Source organism: Anopheles funestus, chromosome X, assembly GCF_943734845.2.
Source record: "Anopheles funestus chromosome X, idAnoFuneDA-416_04, whole genome shotgun sequence".
Taxonomy (NCBI): domain Eukaryota; kingdom Metazoa; phylum Arthropoda; class Insecta; order Diptera; family Culicidae; genus Anopheles; species Anopheles funestus.
In genome coordinates, this window is record NC_064597.1 from 856,737 (window position 1) to 876,235 (window position 19,499).

General features: G+C 40.5%; 2 protein-coding genes across 2 annotated transcripts; one reads left to right on the forward strand and one right to left on the reverse strand.

Moving 5' to 3' along the window:
- Positions 1 to 16,650: 16,650 nt before the first annotated feature.
- Positions 16,651 to 17,612, reverse strand: LOC125765913 (uncharacterized). Its single transcript, XM_049431446.1, has 2 exons — positions 17,108 to 17,612; positions 16,651 to 17,036 (listed from the first exon to the last, which is right to left on the reverse strand). The coding sequence occupies exons 1-2, from the start codon at positions 17,168 to 17,170 to the stop codon at positions 16,728 to 16,730; spliced, it is 372 nt and encodes a 123-aa protein (XP_049287403.1). The 5' UTR covers positions 17,171 to 17,612; the 3' UTR covers positions 16,651 to 16,727.
- Positions 17,613 to 18,718: 1,106 nt separating this feature from the next.
- On the forward strand, positions 18,719 to 19,486 carry LOC125765899 (uncharacterized). Its single transcript, XM_049431405.1, has 2 exons — positions 18,719 to 18,837; positions 18,907 to 19,486. Exons 1-2 carry the CDS (start codon positions 18,778 to 18,780, stop codon positions 19,318 to 19,320), a joined length of 474 nt encoding a protein of 157 aa, XP_049287362.1. The 5' UTR covers positions 18,719 to 18,777; the 3' UTR covers positions 19,321 to 19,486.
- The last annotated feature ends 13 nt before the right edge of the window (positions 19,487 to 19,499 follow it).

Genomic DNA, 19,499 nt, shown 5'->3' on the forward strand with positions numbered 1-19,499 from the left:
CTGTAAAGGAAAGCGAACGGGTTAATGGAAGTGGAAACAAAGGAAAGGTGGTATAACTTCTTTTTTTTAAAGGCACTCCACACCCATTTCGGTGATTTGGTATTTTAATCACATTTGTAAAGAAATCACGCTCAACACTCACAGAACATAAAAAAACAACGGAAACGGGAAGGGGGATCCCCCGAACGAATAATGCAACACGTTGCAACTCGTTTACGGTTGCCCTTTGATCCGTTAAAGAAGGCAGTTATTTATGAACTAATTTGTGTGACCTAAATGAGGGGTGTTTTGTTCCCTTTTTTGAATTTGTTTTGCGTGCTTTACGCTTGGTTAAATTTTCATTTTGCATGGCATTAGTGGCATAGCATTAGCATTAGTCGTTTTTCTATATTTTTTGATTTTTTTTATTATTTTTCACTCTCTTTTTTGTGTTTAACGCATTATTTGAGTGAAAACAAACTTATTGCAACCAATTGGCATTAAAATAAATCAATTTTATTTTTTTTGCAAAATTTCCCAAAAAAATCGTAAGGGGTAAGCCTTATGAAATTTTCGAGTGAAAAATTTTTTTGAAATTTTTTTTCTGATTTTTTATTCTTTTTTTAATTTAAAGCACTATTTCAGTGAAAAGAAACTTATTGCAACAAATTCGCGTTAACATAAATCAATTTTTAAAATTTTGCTAACTTGCTTAAAAATGAGGAAAATTTTACATTTTCTCGAACAGGGTAAGGAACTTGGTTCCTCGAATAACTTCTGGCACAGACATCTGAGGGCATGGCCGTCCAAGAAGAAAATGTAGCCATTAATGTCATCTATCGACCACAGGTTAAAGATTGGCGATCCGTCGGATACCGACCGAGTGACAGGCAAAAGTTGGTGCGAAAATGAAGAAAATTTTACATTTTCTCAAACAGGGTAAGGAACTTGGTTCCTCGAATAACTTCTGGCACAGACATCTGAGGGCATGGCCGTCCAAGAAGAAAATGTAGCCATTGGTGCCATCTATCGACCACAGGTTAAAGATTGGCGATTCGTTGGATATAGATCGAGTTATAGGCAAAAGTTGGTGCAAAAATGAGCCTTAGTGAATTTTCATTTTTTTGAATTTTTTGATTTTTTTTATTATTTTTCACTTTTTTTTTATTTGAAACATTACTAGAGTGAAATGAAACTCATTGCAACCAATTGGCATTAAAATAAATCAATTTTATTTTTTTTTGCAAAATTTCCCAAAAAAATCGTAAGGGGTAAGCCTTATGAAATTTTCGAGTGAAAAATTTTTTTGAAATTTTTTTCTGATTTTGTATTATTTTTTTAATTTAAAGCATTATTTGAGTGAAAGGAAACTTATTGCAACAAATTCCCATTAAAATATATCACATTTAAAAATTTTGCTACATTGCTTAAAAATGAGGAAAAATTTACATTTTCTCGAACAGGGTAAGGAACTTGGTTCCTCGAATATCTTCTGGCACAGACATCTGAGGGCATGGCCGTCCAAGAAGAAAATGTAGCCATTAATGCCATCTATCGACCACAGGTTAAAGATTGGCGATCCGTTGGATACCGACCGAGTTATAGGCAAAAGTTGGTGCGAAAATGAAGAAAATTTTACATTTTCTCAAACAGGGTAAGGAACTTGCTTCCTCGAATAACTTCTGGCACAGACATCTGAGGGCATGGCCGTCCAAGAAGAAAATGTAGCCATTAATGCCATCTATCGACCACAGGTTAAAGATTGGCGATTCGTTTGATATAGATCGAGTTATAGGCAAAAGTTGGTGCAAAAATGAGCCTTAGTGAATTTTCATTTTTTTTAATTTTTTGATTTTTTTTATTATTTTTCACTTTTTTTTTATTTGAAACATTACTAGAGTGAAATGAAACTCATTGCAACCAATTGGCATTAAAATAAATCAATTTTATTTTTTTTGCAAAATTTCCCAAAAAAATCGTAAGGGGTAAGCCTTATGAAATTTTCGAGTTGAAAATTTTTTGAAAATTTTTTTCTGATTTTGTATTCTTTTTTTAATTTAAAGCACTATTTAAGTGAAAAGAAACTTATTGCAACAAATTTCCATTAAAATATATCACATTTAAAAATTTTGCCACATTGCTTAAAAATGAGGAAAATTTTACATTTTCTCGAACAGGGTAAGGAACTTGGTTCCTCGAATAACTTCTGGCACAGACATCTGAGGGCATGGCCGTCCAAGAAGAAAATGTAGCCATTAATGCCATCTATCGACCACAGGTTAAAGATTGGCGATCCGTTAGATATAGATCGAGTTATAGGCAAAAGTTGGTGCGAAAATGAAGAAAATTTTACATTTTCTCAAACAGGGTAAGGAACTTGCTTCCTCGAATAACTTCTGGCACAGACATCTGAGGGCATGGCCGTCCAAGAAGAAAATGTAGCCATTGAAGCCTTCTATCGACCACAGGTTAAAGATTGACGATTCGTTTGATACAGATCGAGTTATAGGCAAAAGTTGGTGCAAAAATGAGCCTTAGTAAATTTTCATTTTTTTGAATTTTTTGATTTTTTTTATTATTTTTCACTTTTTTTTTATTTGAAACATTACTAGAGTGAAATGAAACTCATTGCAACCAATTGGCATTAAAATAAATCAATTTTATTTTTTTTGCAAAATTTCCCAAAAAAATCGTAAGGGGTAAGCCTTATGAAATTTTCGAGTTGAAAATTTTTTGAAATTTTTTTTCTGATTTTGTATTTTTTTTTTAATTTAAAGCACTATTTAAGTGAAAAGAAACTTATTGCAACAAATTTCCATTAAAATATATCACATTTAAAAATTTTGCTACATTGCTTAAAAATGAGGAAAAATTTACATTTTCTCGAACAGGGTAAGGAACTTGGTTCCTCGAATAACTTCTGGCACAGACATCTGAGGGCATGGCCGTCCAAGAAGAAAATGTAGCCATTAATGCCATCTATCGACCACAGGTTAAAGATTGGCGATCCGTTAGATATAGATCGAGTTATAGGCAAAAGTTGGTGCGAAAATGAAGAAAATTTTACATTTTCTCAAACAGGGTAAGGAACTTGCTTCCTCGAATAACTTCTGGCACAGACATCTGAGGGCATGGCCGTCCAAGAAGAAAATGTAGCCATTAATGCCATCTATCGACCACAGGTTAAAGATTAGCGATCCGTTAGATATAGATCGAGTTATAGGCAAAAGTTGGTGCAAAAATGAGCCTTAGTCAATTTTCATTTTTTTGAATTTTTCGATTTTTTTTATTATTTTTAACTTTTTTTTTATTTGAAACATTACTAGAGTGAAAAGAAACTCATTGCAACCAATTGGCATTAAAATAAATCAATTTTATTTTTTTTTGCAAAATTTCCCAAAAAAATCGTAAGGGGTAAGCCTTATGAAATTTTCGAGTGGAAAATTTTTTTGAAATTTTTTTCTGATTTTTTATTCTTTTTTTAATTTAAAGCACTATTTCAGTGAAAAGAAACTTATTGCAACAAATTCGCATCAAAATATATCACATTTAAAATTTTTGCTACATTGCTCAAAAGTGAGGAAAATTTTACATTTTCTCAAACAGGGTAAGGAACTTGGTTCCTCGAATAACTTCTGGCACAGACATCTGAGGGCATGGCCGTCCAAGAAGAAAATGTAGCCATTAGTGCCATCTATCGACCACAGGTTAAAGATTGGCGATCCGTCGGATACCGACCGAGTAATAGGCGAAATTTGGTGCAAAAATGAGGAAAATTTCGGGGCCGCTTTAGCCTCGGGGTTCCCCGTTCAATCCCCCCGCCTGTTCAGGATCAAGCACGAAACGAAGATATTGCCCGGTCTTCAATCTGTTTCCAAGATATTCGGTGTAAGGCGGCCTAGAAAAACCGCATACCTTAGCCTCATGGAATCTTTTGTATTAAGGGTCAGTTTTCAAAAAAAGAGTCATTTGATTGTAGAAAAATATTTACAAAACAACTCAAAATAGCTGTGACTTCGTATAACACCCACAGCAAATATAACATCAATCGATCGGTAACGGGTTTGAGTAGCTGCACCATAAGCCCATCAATCAGAAACGAAAAACCAATTGACCGGAGCACATGCACTAACGTACAAAACACGCATGCACACACTGCCAAACGATGACAGCTGCGATACGGTGCAGCGTGATTATAAATGAGAATTCTCGAATTTCATAAATCCCTTTAACACCTCCGATTGGAAGAACGTGGAGAGGGGAGGGAGGGGTGGCTCTAGGATGTGGACAGGATATGGACATATCAGCGCATAAATCGCTGAAAATCGAACCCCTATTCAATGCATAAGCACCAGATAGAGTAAAAGGGGACGAAAGGGGCAGGGGGAGATGAGGTAGAGGAAGAGAAGCACTGGTATAAAACCTGACAGTAGTGTTTGTGATGCCTTCTAACTAATATCGCACCTTTCAAACGCAATATGTATTTGGTTTTTATGTTGTTTTGGGAAATTGAACTGAATTTATGATTCCAATGCTTCGATTTATCTGGTGAAGCTTTTATGGAAGTGTTATTTAGTTTGATTTATTTTTTTTAGTATGTTCACACCTAACGATACCGTCCAGAACAGACAACTTTTAGGTTTTGTTTATATACACACGCAAACACACCGCCACCATGGACCTATGATAGCATCGTATGCTCAAAATTATGTGTGATGGAGGCGCCTGGTACTTTACGGTTAATTTATTATTTAAACACTTTCGCTCGTTCATGTTTGCATTTAAACGCAAATCATTTCCAGCAATATCTTCATTTTCATTTTTTCTATTTGTAAATATAAGTCAAAAACAATTCAAAACATTTAAATCGGTATTAAAGTTTACTTACAGCAGCAAGAAAAAAACTTCATCTTACTCAACTGAACTTTAAATAAACATTGACAAGAAACTGGAAACACTCAATTTCGATACTCGTGCAATATATTTTCAATGATCCACTTTGGTTAATCTACCACAGCAACCATTAATAGCGAGATGTGCAACACGAACACACACACACCTCTGTACTTATCTCGCTGTTACAGCATTTTATAGCCGACCATAAATTACCTACCTTAACGAGCTGACTTTCTATCAGCTAATCGAGATCGATTGTTTGCTCGTAGCAATCGAAATTCGAACAAATGATCACATTTAACGCATCGACACGGCTCTCACACCTTAACCGGCGCTTTAAATTGAATGAAAAGCCAATAACAAGAGAAGTAAACGAAAAAAAGGGTCAAACGGCGGATGTGGCCAGGGGGAAGTAGAACAGGCGGGTTGAGGGTGGCAGTGCGAGGTAACGAAAAATACAAAGGAAATGAGTTGTGTGTGTGTGTGTGTGTGTGTGTGTGTGTGTGTGTGTGTGTGTGTGTGTGTGTGTGTGTGTGTGTGTGTGTGTGTGTGTGTGTGTGTGTGTGTGTGTGTGTGTGTGTGTGTGTGTGTGTGTGTGTGTGTGTGTGTGTGTGTGTGTGTGTGTGTGTGTGTGTGTGTGTGTGTGTGTGTGTGTGTGTGTGTGTGTGTATGTGTGTGTGTACATGCAACGATTGTACTTCTGCTCTGCTGACGCTATCGCCATCTGCATTGTAGCCGTTTACCTCCGGAGAATAATTGAAAAGAAGCATGCAATGAGAACAGCACATGAAGAAAAAACAACATCGTCCCGATTCTTGCATTTGCAATTTCTTTACCATCTTATTTATCTTCTCAAGGGTAGCAGCAGATACTCGTCCCGTGTTTGAGCAGTGTCAATCACATTAATCTACATCACACTACCACCACCGTGCTAGAAGCTAGAAAGCTTCACCCTACCCCTATCTCTCTATCTCTCTTGTTATTGTGTTTGTTTTCCCGTTTCTTCTATCAGGACGCATTTATTTCTTTTACGCTCGACCGAAGCAACATTTTGCAGTTGCATCGGTACAGACGGTTGGGGACAGTTTGAACCACAATTTATGCGAATGTATCCTTCCGTCAATATTAACCCAACAACGCTACGATCACACCACCGTTCATCCGCCTTACCGACTTGTGCGACGGTAGTATCGCTTTTCACATCTCATTCTTGAATGCAGTATAAAATGAAATTTATTGCCCACACTTTTCCACAGCAACTGTCCCCCCCACCCGACCAAGCACACTTCAAATCGTTCGAATCGAACAACAGCAAATCGGCAGGCAGGTCTCCAACGCCGGTGCCGGAAGCAAAAAGGATGCGGGAATCGTGTTATCGTGTTTGCTCGTGTTAGCGTACGACCATTTCGATGTGTGTTCCGCCTGAATTGCCCCTTTGCAGGTGCAACCAGTGAGATGCAGTTTTATTTATTTTTGTTTTTCCCTTTTGCAAAATATCAACCCTGAAGGATGTTGATTACCGGATGCTTCTTTACGCTTTCCCCGCATCCCTGTGCACCTGTGTTCGTTCGCTCGTTCGGGCACGATTCGATCATAAATTTATTTTTAAATGAACCACCGGAACGTTCGACTTCTTGCTACGTGTGAAGACATCGTCCCGTCCCGTAGCGCAGGCTGGGTGAAGTGTAATGAAAATGCATAAATAATGCCATCGAAGGTGCCGAGGAAGGAGTGAAAAAAAATCCTTCCCTCTGCTTCAACTCACTGCAGGCTGTAATGGGCCTGATAAGGAATATGGCGTAAAAGGCGTGGGGGGGGGGGGGAAGAAAAAACGGCTGGAAACGGGGTGTGATGCCGAGCAGGAAAAAAAGGGTAATGAAATCATATGTCAGCTTCAGTTTAATGCGTTTGCGCACGTGATTAGAGTGATTGATGGGGTTGCATATTGAGCCACCACCGATCAATTAGGACTTGCGAAAGGAGCAATACGATACAACCAGGTAGTAGTAGAAGCAGAACGACGGAACGGTATGTCCGACAAAAAATATGAGCTTTGGGGAAGGGTTTACGGAAATCATTTATTTTGTTCATTATGCGCTTGGAAAAAAATAAAAATTTACCCGTCACCGATCTGCCGACCGGTGTGGGGGTTCACTTCATGTGCTGTATTTCACATTAATTAAATCTTTCGCAGAGGTAAAATTGAAAGCATGCTTTAAACGTTCAAGTGTGCTTGTTTTTAGCTATCAACAGTATGATTTGGAAAGCGATAAAACTCTGTAAGCGAGTTTTTAATTGCTGTTGGTGTTAATTAAAAATTATACAGTCGTCTAAAAGCGCTTTCCCAATAAAGAATTCTTAACTTTGACAGTTGATTGAGGCCATATTGTTGGAAGCTATTAATGCGAAATTAGCTACTATCAGCTTAGTGTGTCATTTCTAATTACTGCAGAGAGTTGTAGTAACAGCACCATGCAAATTATAAAATTGAAGCTCTTCCTCAAGGTTTTCCGAGAACTTCGTCGCTGACTGTTGATATCGCGTCACGTACAACAAGCCGTCCACTCGAACACATGCCCTACCTAATCCTAGCTTTCTATAATCTTAACCTTATCTCGCGTTACCCGACGGCTCCATCCGGTGAGAGGTAAACTCGCTGTTGGGGATGTTCGCAGATACCTCGGATGTATCTGCATTCCACGACGGTTACTTCCGTTGAGGGTTGATCTTGATTATCGGGTAGTTCGCAGCTACTTCGGATATATCTGCCCAGACGGTCACTTCCGTTGAGGGGTGATCTTGATAATGGAGGAGTTTGCAGCTATCTCCGAAGTATCGGAATTCCCCGATGGCCTCTTCCGTTTAGGAGCGATCTCGATGATATTGTTCAACAAATCTCGTATAATTATCAACAAATTATGTTATAACATGTAACCAATTTCAGTTTGGACGGCATATGTAATATTTTTATTCCACATTTAAGTAAAGAAACGTTCCTTTTTTTATAAAAGTTCTTTCACTACATTCTAGCACACCATACAAACATATCTACAAGCGTACACTACTTCATTACGCATGCATAATTAGCGAGCAAAGCCTAACCAACCGAACCGTAACTTGTCAGCTGTCAGCTTCCGCTTTTAGAATTGGGATCGGGTATCAAAAGCTATCGAATCGACCCTTTCACCTCTACACATGAACATCCTACGCGGTTTCGCTTGAATATTCTTGGTGCCTCACATCTTACCTTCATAGATTTAAACCCTCTCTGTCGCGCGGTCGCTCTGTTTCCCCTAAAGCTACTAAATAAGGAATGTTGCTAGGAACCATTCCACCAACTCAGCATGAAGTCGATATTATAGCACACCCGGGAAGACGAACTCAGTTTCGTGAATGCCGTTTTTTTCCTAGCCTACTACGCAAAATTTTCCATCTCATTAGATTCTCGACCCGAACCTACTTCTATATTTCCTTCTTAAAGAGCACTCAAGTAGTTGTGAAATGATTTAAAAGAAAATAATAAAAAAAGCTTCACACCACCTCAAGGTGAGTCATAAAAAAATACATTTCCTTCCCGTTACGCTACGCTTACCTTCCTCTTTTTACTATTAGCCGCCTCGTTTTTTTTCATACAGCAAAAATAAGAACAACTGCACCGAAAAGGTTAGCCTTAATTTAGTGCCACACCACCGTCTACCTTCTTGGGACGTTTCGTAGATTTGTTTCGAACATTGTTTATTTCCCATTGCCCACCCTTTACCAGGTTTTGTTTTATTGTTGGCTGGACTTTCACTGGCCCTTCTCACTACGTTCGTTTCCCTTGTGCTTGTGAAACGAACAGCAGGGCTCAAAACAAAAGGTACTTCAATGAACAGGAATACTTTCGGAAAATTGCAGCACCTGTGCTGATTGGCAAGTGTCAAATTGTTTGCACTTATGAATGCTGGAAGTTTGTCACGGTGTAAAAGAAGTCAAAGACGTTATTTTAAGGGAATGTAAAAACAAACTCTTCTACCTAGGTAAGAGCAATTCTCTTCCCGCTGTGGAGCTAAATTGCTTTAAATCGCTTGTACGATAACAATTTTCAAGCTAAAAGGGGTTAAGAGGTACGGTACGGTTTAGAAGAATGGGGGATAATTACAATGAGAAGAAAAAAGAAGGATATTAAGACTTAATATCTAGCGGAACCGACACCGTAAAACCATGAAATACGGGTAATTTCAAATTTTGATAGCCAGTTGCTGGTTGTTGTTGCTGTGCAAAGTAGATGCTCGCTACATCCCTATTTCACCTTCCCGTGTATCACCCATACACATAGATACTTTTCATCATGATACTTTTCAGTCAATCTCTTGTAATTTCCTTGTAAAAAATACAAAACAAAATAAAACGGCGAAAAGAATGGCAGCCATGGGAAGCACGGTTAATCCTTAAGGTAGCTCACCCCTTAAATTAATCCTGACTAAAGTTTGGTGGAGTGCGAATAAAAAAAACGCACAAGAAAGTGCGAGGAAACAGGCAAGAGCAATGAAGATAACTGCCCATAATATGTTAGCGTGCAGCTGTATTTAATTGCGCTTGGGTTCAATGGATTTAGTAACATTTTTATTCACCCCTCTTCATTCCGTCTCACTTCGTTTCACCGTTGTAAATCACCTTAACAGGTAACTTTAAAAAAAACTGGCCAAAATTTACCCCTCACACACACTTCCCCTATTACGGATAATTTATTGGAACATCTGTCTCGCCTGCGCACTATGGTCTAGAGGAGGACGTTTAGCTGCAAATTTTGTATATCGGGATTAAAAAATCAAGTACACATCCTGTAATTAGGATTTTCTGTTTCCATTTCTTGCAGCAAGCGTATGGGAAATTTCCATAAAATTGAAATTAAACTCTAAAAATAATAATAAAAATATTTGAGATATCCATTTATATAATAAAATGTTGCTATACTTTAAAGTAAAACCTTTCTTTTTATCTAAAATTATTGAACAACGTCTAAGAAGTCCGTCTACTACTCTAAGGTAAACCACTATGCATACCGGCGTACCGGTATGTGGGGCTAATCCATCCACGTTTTGGTGGCGCCATTTTGAAAAGATTAAAAATGGGAAACGAGCAATGGCGGGGTTGGGAGAATAGCACCGAAAACAACCAACAACAACAACAAAAAGTGGAAACGAAACGTGCAAAACGCACAAAGCCGCCAAACTTTTGCCAAGCCACGCGATGGAAATAGTGTAATAAAATAATCCTACCCTTTCCTTTCTTTTATGATTTTTTTTTATTTGGCTGTTGTTGCACTATACATTCCGTGCGTGGGGTTACGGTTGGTAGATTTTTTTTTTCATTTTTTTTTTCATGAATACCGGATGATGTTCTACAAGGGTACTTAGCAGTGTTCTAATACTGCCAAAGTCCAAAATGAAATGACTGGTGCGCGCAACAGGGGGACATGTCCGAGGGGTTGGTGGCGGGGAAGAAACTTACCCCTTTTTTCATTTAATTTTCTTACACCTACCCCTACCCCTACAAGCGGTGGGCCACTTTACGTTCGCGTGAAAGCTTGTTCACCCCTCGGAAAAGCTTTCCCACACAACACACACATCCTTTCCCTTCCATTGAGGAGGCGGTTGGGTAGGTGTTTGTGTGTGTGAAGGTAGAGGGGGAAGGGGGTGAAATTTAACTCGGGGTGATACTTGCTTGATGGAGGCCCATCATAAAGCGAACGAAAGTAATGGAGCAGCTTTCCCGTTTGCAGCTTTTTTACGCTGATGGATGATGGCTCATCATTATCATTAGCAGCTATGTCGCTCCATCGTTTCGGGCGCTTCGTTTTCTTCTTCTTCGGTTGCTAGTATTTATCTGTTTGGCCTGCTACGTTTCAACCCGATTTTTTTATCTGTCACTTTTTCTTTCTTTCTTTTCTCTCTCTCTCTCTCTCTCTCTCTCTTTCATCTTCATCACCACGGTGACGATGGCAACAATGGCAACCGGACAAAGGGGGGGCAAGGAAAAACAGGAATGGATGCTAGAGGGAAGGTTAAACAGGGAAAAGTAGCGGTGGAGTTGGTAGTAGGAGAAACGAACCCATCATCATAATCCACGGAATTACTCATCCCGTGCTCGACCTCGTTCTGCGTCGAAATTCCATCGATGATTTATTTTTTTTTTGTTTCTATCTTGTTTTTCTCTTTTTGTTTCTCACAGGATCGAACACACCCCGCGATTATCTGCCAGCGCTTCTCGCGTTACGTTTTCCTATTAACACTGTTATCTGTTTGATTTCCTTGCCCTTTTATTCCACCATTTGCAATGATACCAGATCTGTGTCACTGTGTCAATTTTTACTTTACTTCTTGTGTGCTTACTGGCGCTCTTACGGTTGTCCTTACATCCTTATTCCAATTCGCCTCCAACCCCCCTACTCCGCAACCATTGCGAGTTGCATACAAATGGCCAACGTCCGATCGTGCGCCAGCGTCCAAAAGTGCTTCGGCGTAATAAGTTAGTTGTATTTTATTTGCATTTCTCCGTACGTTCGCCGGTACCAAAAGTAGTTGATTAATGCGCTTAATATGAGCTTTCAGCAATGTAGTGCAGTTAGTTTCGGTGTACGTCTGGTTTAACGGAACGTTGCAGTTGCAGACCATGATTGCTTTTGCTTCAATATTCGCAATCAAATTATTCTCTGAATAAACCACACGTAAGGCAAAACATTGGGAGGGGAGTGATCGATCAGGGATTTTCAAATATCGCACACCGCACTGTTTGCACAGAACGAAGAAGTGGAAATTACAGCAAGCCCAGAGCATATCCTTGCTTTAACATTTTTATTTGTGTTTTTAAATCACTTATTATGCTACCTTTAGGGGCGGGCGCGACGGTGTATGTGATAAACGTCTTCGATTCCAGAAGACAGGATCGGATATAAAATTCCATCCGAACCTTAGCAAGGATTGACTATCCGCCTACGTGGTAAAAGGAGGTCAAGCAAGTAATAAATAGCAAGCCTTAAATGGACCTTAAACCACTTTTATTTTTGGCAGAATTAGTAAGTATTGACACCACAACGAGACTGCGAAATTGGTAAGAAGGTGCTAATTTCACCAATTCAATGGTATGCCAATCTACTCGTTAGGTTTTATTGCTCCCGCTGCCACAATTATTCTACCATTCCACTGGTCACACCCCCTTCCAAAACGGACTGCGGTCCGTGACCTTCACAAAAACGCCATGAAAATTCTGTCCCCAGCACACATGTACCGAAATGGAACCGTCCGTTACTGCCATGGTTCATGGCTGTGCCCACACTTTGTATTCATACCTTATTGCATATGTTTATGTTTATCCCCATGTCCCTACCATTGGACACGCAGCAACGTCCGCAGGACAATTGACAGTGCCGCTCGAACCCGCTCGAAGCAAAACGAAGAGAGAGAGAAAAAAAACATTTCTCTTCTGTCTTTATCTTCAACCATACTCCTGTTGTTACCATCCCCCAAATATACCATCCCCATCTTCAATACACTCATACTGGATGTTTGTCCTCTAGCCTGCAACACTTGACGGGCACGGGCAAATGGTTTCATGCGAACCCAAGCACAAAACCCGTGCACCCATACACCCCTCTCACAATCCTTTCGGTGTTCACTAGTATGCATTCGGTTGGTTTGCAATCGGTAGAGCTGGCAAACAGGACCTAGAAGGGCTGCAAGGGCATGGAGGAGATGAAGTGTTGCGGGGGAGAACAAAAAACCATTCGCTAAGAAACAAGACGAAGAATTCACAGCGCAGAGCAACACAAATAGGTACAGGACATTCCTCTTCTGGCCCATCCCATTAGCGCGTTTTGCTGCAACAAAGGAAAAACGGAAGAAAAGCAATCAAAAACAAAAATATAAAAAGCGCACATACACCCATATGTGCATGCTTTACGCTCTGGTGACGTACATATATTTTTAGCATTCGGAACATAGTTGGAATTTTAAACTGTCAGTTCCATTTTCAGTTCACTTTTGCTTTCATTTCATTTTTTTTTTTTGGGATAGATCTGAACCTTTTCCTTTACGTCGTTTTTCATTTTAGCTTTTGATCCTTCATGTTTGAGTGTGCGTGTATGTGTGGAACGGGGTGGGGGAGGAGAGGATGGGGTATGAAAGGAATAGGGAGGGTTACGGTTGGAAAGTGCCTTATGCGCTTAGTAGTAGTAGTTCTCGTTTGTGGTTCGTTACATAATTATGGTTAATCAATTGGAAACCATTCTTTACAAGGTTTGTTGCTTAGCTAGTCCACCAAACAGCTCCACTCAAAAAGTCCGTTTCTCTTTTGTTTTCTTCTTTTATTGTTTCTGTTTCTTTTTTTTCTGGAAACTACAACCCTTCTCCTCGCACACACACACACACACACAAACACTGCTACTAGCTTTTACGGGTAAGTTACGTCGGCTGCTTGCAAAATCCAATAACACTTTTGCGTGTTTCGCTCACCAAAATTTTCCGGTCGACGGTGTGTTAATTTCGTATTTGGCTCACATACCGTACCGGCATCGGTGTCAGGAGTTCCTTGGCCGGACCACCCCCGGACCAGTTTTCACAAAAACATTCCTTCCTCGGTACGTGAGCTGGAAAAGGATGTCGTCGCCTTCCACCATTCGGTAAGCCGAAATACATATCATTTTAGGTGATTTTTTTTGTTTTACCCATCCACCACATCTAATGCGATGGTTCCCTAGTACGGAAACGGATCTTTTCGTTCATTTAAATGCGTACCACTTCCTCTCAATTGTGTGTGTATGTGTGTGTTTACGATTCTTTTTAATATTGATTGTTGTTAACAATCATATCATATTAGTAGTGCGATTTTCGATAAACCGCTTTTATAATGAAATTCGTCATTGGGTTTTATATGTAATGAAATCCTTCTCGTCCTCTCTTTCTCTCTCTCTCTCTCTCTCTCACTCCCTCCCTCTCTCTCTCGTGCTCACCATCTATATCTCTCTATTCCCCTCCATCATTACCCTCACCCGCTCTCGCTCTCTACCTATCTTACTACATCGCTCCATGTGCGTATGCAGTGCCATGGCGTATGCATCGGCAAAAATAAGTGTTAATTACGTTTTAGATGACTACAAAATGGCTTCAAGAACTTTGTAAATATGTATCCTTGCCCTGGTGTATGCCCAGTGAAACATGTTTCCCTTAATTTGCCGTTTCATTTACCAATAATTTTAAAAAATTTAGAATGAACACCAATTGAAAGAAAGATGAACGAAAAAGGCTAATGAATACCGCATGAACGCTATGGGAACACCGTGTAGAACGATCATTTTAGGTTCGGGGAAATATTCTGCGCGTTGAATCCAACCCAGAATAAAAATGTGTCGGCATAAAAAAAATTCTTGGCTCCCATTCATGTGTGGTGTAGCGTAGATTTTGTGGATAATTCGCTAAAATTCCTCACAATCTGAAAAGCTTGATGGGACGGCCAAACAGGGGTTAAAAAAGAAGCGTAGCTCCACATTAGAAGCGTACCCAGAGAATTCCTCCGGGTCCGTGAACCAAAGCACTTTAGACTTGGGGCTTCTTTTCTTTTGTGGGAGGAGACAGAAAAATCTTGCACTGTTTGCTTTCCCGCTTGCATTCTTCCCCTAACAGAGTCAGTCTTCCTAGCGTTCAATTCGATGGCACTAGTGTTTGACCAGCGTACGCAAGCTTTATGACATTTATGTCCTGCCCGCTTTTTTCTACTGCGTCCAGAAATTAAAGGCACCCATTGTTGTGGGGAAGCCCAACAGCATAGCTTTACAGAATGTTCGCAATGTCAAATCGTAAAGCGAATTGCTTTACACGCTGATGCACACAATTACTCTGCACGTGTGTGTCTTCTTGCGTTGTCTCCCTGCTGCCAGATTTTCCTGAGAGGGCACTGCCATCTACAATTTTTAGTTTGCCCACTTTTCCAGATAGCACACGGACCTGCACCGACAATGAAAACGCAGTGTTATTAAAACTGACAGTGATGTTTTCATCTCATTTTATTTTTGTTTGTTTTTTTTTTATTCGAGACGGTTTCCTCCAAAAATATAATACTACAGACAGCTTTAGATGTCCAATTTGTGCGCTAAACAAATGGCATCCTTTCTTTAGCAGAGAAGAAATTTCGCCCACAACAACCGAGCACAATGAGGGAATGAATGTACATGACAAGGCACCCCAGGAAAGCAATCAAACGCACCAAGCATAGCGAGTGAATGAGCGCCTTTCGAATAACCTTACTAAAAAAAAGCACAATAACAAAGCATACAATGGCTTCCAATGATTCGAGAACATACAATACTTCAAACAGTTTCAGGCCTGGGAAGTAATTTTTGTAACAAATGTTTCACTCAATCAGTTTTAGTTTAGTTTCCGAAACATACCGTACAACACCTTCAGAGATTTTCTCTATGCGAAGTTGGAGATTGCCTTGGTTTTCCATTCCAGAGAGAAAATAGGGCAGTGTATAACACCTCTAAGGCGCACCAGGAGGTCAATCAATCCTCAATCACGGTGGACAATGGATTGATCCGCAGCTGGGTACATAGGATAGTTGGTTGCGAAGGCAGGGTAGGAAATGTGAGATGGAAAATCGAAGGACAATTTATGTTTACTGCCGTCATCAATTTTTCACATCCATTTTTCCGGATGAAACATTGCCGAAGTTCATCAAAACAGATGGTAACCCTTACAGGCAGTTTATATAAATATTGTTTATTGCAAGCTGCCGTCCCGGTTGTTTTATAAGCATTTGGGTAACAAAATAAGAAAGTAAAAATACATAACATCAAGCTGACACACAGCGGTAAAGAAACCTAACGTACAAAAATGAGCAATATACTAAGGCATTCACTGAACTTTGAGAATGCTTTTTTGGAGAAATTTCATGCAACACAATGTAACGTTCAATTAAACTTAAGACATATATTTTAGTCTCGTTTTATATACACATCCACAGTGCGAAAAGCTATTAAAGGAAACACCATCAGGAGTTTAGAAAGTTTCGGTTGTTTTGTGAAAGAAATATAGCACCTCAGTGTACACGCAACGTTATGAACTTTCCCGGAAGATCCGCTGGTGATTGAAAATGATTGATTCGTCCGCGTTGGCAAAATGGTCGCACATTCGCTGTAACATAAAGTTCCCTTCACTGAGAAGGTTTCATATGTACTTGTGAGTACGAATAGTAACCAAAATTAACTGCAATTATATTCTTTTATAGACTTCATACAGTTTCAAACGTTTCTTACTGTTAACTAGAGACTTGTTGCTTATTGTACATTAAAAGTTACCAGGATGTTCTTTAAAGTGATGCCATATTATCACACTTGGTATGAACTTTGAACAGGTAAACATGGAAGATGATAGACAGCACCTAAACAAAACCAAACATGCCTATACATCTCGTCTATCGTCTACTACCGATTGTGGAGTTAATCTCCTGCTTAACTATCTAATCTGATTTATGTGGAAAAGTTAAAGTCGTGTGCACAAGTCGCATTGGCAACACGCCTGAAGATTAGTGGGAACTGGTTGTGTAAACAGGCGTAAGGCCTTTAATGCTGCATAATTGTAGATACGGGATGCAATAGTATAATTGATGCACATGGAGACTACAGATCTAACAGCTGTTGGGAAGAGTCGAACAAAACATGGTTTCAAGATTCGTAAAGATAAGTCTAGCAAGAATCCCAGTGATATTCGTGGAAGACAAAATTAAACAATTATTCGAAAATACTTTTCCAAATACCTTTATTGTCATCCCGAAACCCAACACTTTAATTCATCCTACTTAAATCTTCTTGCGGGTATCTAAAATGTGCCACTCGTGGCTGCTCCATTAGCAACCTGTAGCGCAGACAGTGCTGCTAGCCCCTGCTGAAGTACGGTTGATCCACACATTTTATATTGCCAGATCTGCTGGTGCGTCTCTAAATCGGCCGCACATGCGTCCAGCTGTTGGCTTGCCTCCGCCAGTACGACCGCCACTGCAGGTGCACTCTCCGCCGGCAGGCTGGTGGAACGATTCGCTAGCACCAGTAGTACTGTCGCCTTATGTTGAGCTGCCTGCTCCTGCAACGTTAGCCCGACACCGTTTTCTGCACCACTCTGTTCCTGTGCCTGTATTTGGTGAACTATTCAGTCAGTTGCCGATCACAAACAATAAGAGGTGCTGAAAATGGAACTCATACCTGAGCAGTGGCCCAAATTGCCACTAAAATGACAGCTAGAGGTAGAATCGTCTTACGAAACATTTTTCTATTCTTCTGAGCTGCCGAAACCGCACAACGCTGTGCCGCTGTGTACCTTCGCGCTAGGTACTTTCGTACTTCAAACTTAACGCTGTGTGCTGATGACAGGTGCCCCGCTGTTACACCGTTGTTTGCTAAACTTTTCTAGCACTTTTAAACCCCACAGCAGATATCGTGAGTTTACTTCCGCTTTTGTTTTCGTGGATTTTTGTTTTTCGTTATCTCACACTACACTATTCTTTCGCGCCAAAGTCAGCGCGCTGCGGTATTGTGCGGAATGTGTGTTTGGCGTCCACCGTAAGCTTACACACCCACTGCCTGTATGGTTGACTTCTGGGGGAAAGTAGAGCAAAGGCGTGAGTTACACGATATCTAAAGTAAGCGAATTAAGATCCGAGCGAAGTTCCGAGATAGTTTCCCGAAGCGAGCAAAAACTTAATTAAATGCCACGACTTCTTTACTGCTCGTTTATATAGTGGCTTTTGTCATCCCATCGTCCCTCCGGTCTACGCACCCATTACACCGTGCTCGCCGTTCTACAATTTCCTCTCCTATTCTGAGGAGGCTAGCCTTTCTAGCCGGTTTACAGTGCGATGCTCGTAATGGAATGACACGTCAGTGCCCCAAAAGACCGCTGTCACACGTGCCATTGTACGTATTTAATGATGAAGGTGAAGTGTGGGTGGGTGCAGAAGCGGTTTATTAAGAAATGGGAAGAATTCTTCCGCGACGATAGTAACTCCACCCTTGTGCACCTAAGAATCACGGTCCATCCCATGTGACCGTCTGAATACCATATCCGCATGGGACACACGTACTTCTTACAAGCGGTTGTCGCCCTTGGAAGAAAGAACCTGAGGTGTTATCGCTATCTATTGTATTAATTATCGTCATAATTTAAACTTCGTCGGTACGCGGTTTACAACACATTAGAAAAACACCGTAGGGTATGTGTTTACCCTTAACTTTTGATTTCTACACGTTGTAAGTGCAATGTTGAACTACTAATTATATCAGTACTGCACAGTAAACATTTTATGTTCTTGATAATATCGTATACCATGTTTACGATTACGGTCTATCAAACTTATTGGAAATAACACTGGATATGATGGTCTGCATTCTTAAAAAAACTATTTCCCTGTTCCTCTATTGTGTCAAGCATTTCTTCAGCTAAATTTCTTCAGCTTATAGTGTACAAATATTATTCTCGTAGTATGGCCGGATAAATATTTTAGTGTGCATATAAGAAACAGCACCGTTACTGTTGACTGACGACCTGATGCATAGTGTGCATGTTCCTTTAGCGCTAATCGACTGCAACGTCTTAGATGCAGGTGATCGGTGAGAAAAACTCCTGCAGGAAACATAGCAACAGCTCATCAAATAATCAACATCGTACACTATGGCAACAGCGGAACGGTGCGGAAGTATCGTCCCGATAACCGCCAACGATAATGCGCCTGCAAACATTCTAATACACTTGGCATACAAGCGAGGGCTAAGCGGGCACTTTCCATGGCATTCGATAAACAACTCGGTCCAGTATATGTATTGCCGGTTTGCGAGCTACTGCTGCACATACCTGACCAAACACTCCGCGCGACATAATGAACAGCTCCCTGGTCGTTTTTGCCATCATGGCCATCGCCCTAGTGGCTGCCCAGCAGGTAAGTTGTCTGACATCAACCATCAGTGAGCAGGATAGCGTTGTAACATCCTCCTTTCTCGTTCCTTAGCCTGAGGAATCGACCTCACTCGGTGGTAGCAAGCCAAATACGGGTAAACCTTCAACCGGCGGTGGTGGTGGTGGTGGTCCCGTAAATTTGGAGCAACGTACCGTCGACCAGCAAAACCAACTGCTAGCAACTGCTTTTGCCCGTGCCTTTCCGGAAGATACACCTGCTGAATTTCAACCTATGGTGGTAGCACTGTACGTTCGTTGCCAGGCGGAGCTGGACAATTGTGCTGACTTTTTATGGGAAACCCATCTGCTGCGAGAGTATCGTAATTGTGCAATGACGCAACGGCGCCTATGCACGCAAGAGATGCAGGAATTGCAAGCCCAACTGCAGGCAATGGCCGATACGAACAATGAACAGTTTGAGCTATCACCGGAAGAGCAGGAATTGCTTTCGCAGCTTGGTTACTAGAAATGAGTAGCTGGATAGGGAATCGATCAACTGAAACAATCGTTTTACATTTCCTCAAAAAGGTAGTGAATGCAATATAGTCTAGGATAATTATTGCATTACCCGTTAGCTCAGGTTTCTTTATGTAAAGAAGATATTACATTAAATACCCCACTGTCGAAACTTATCTCATTTCGATT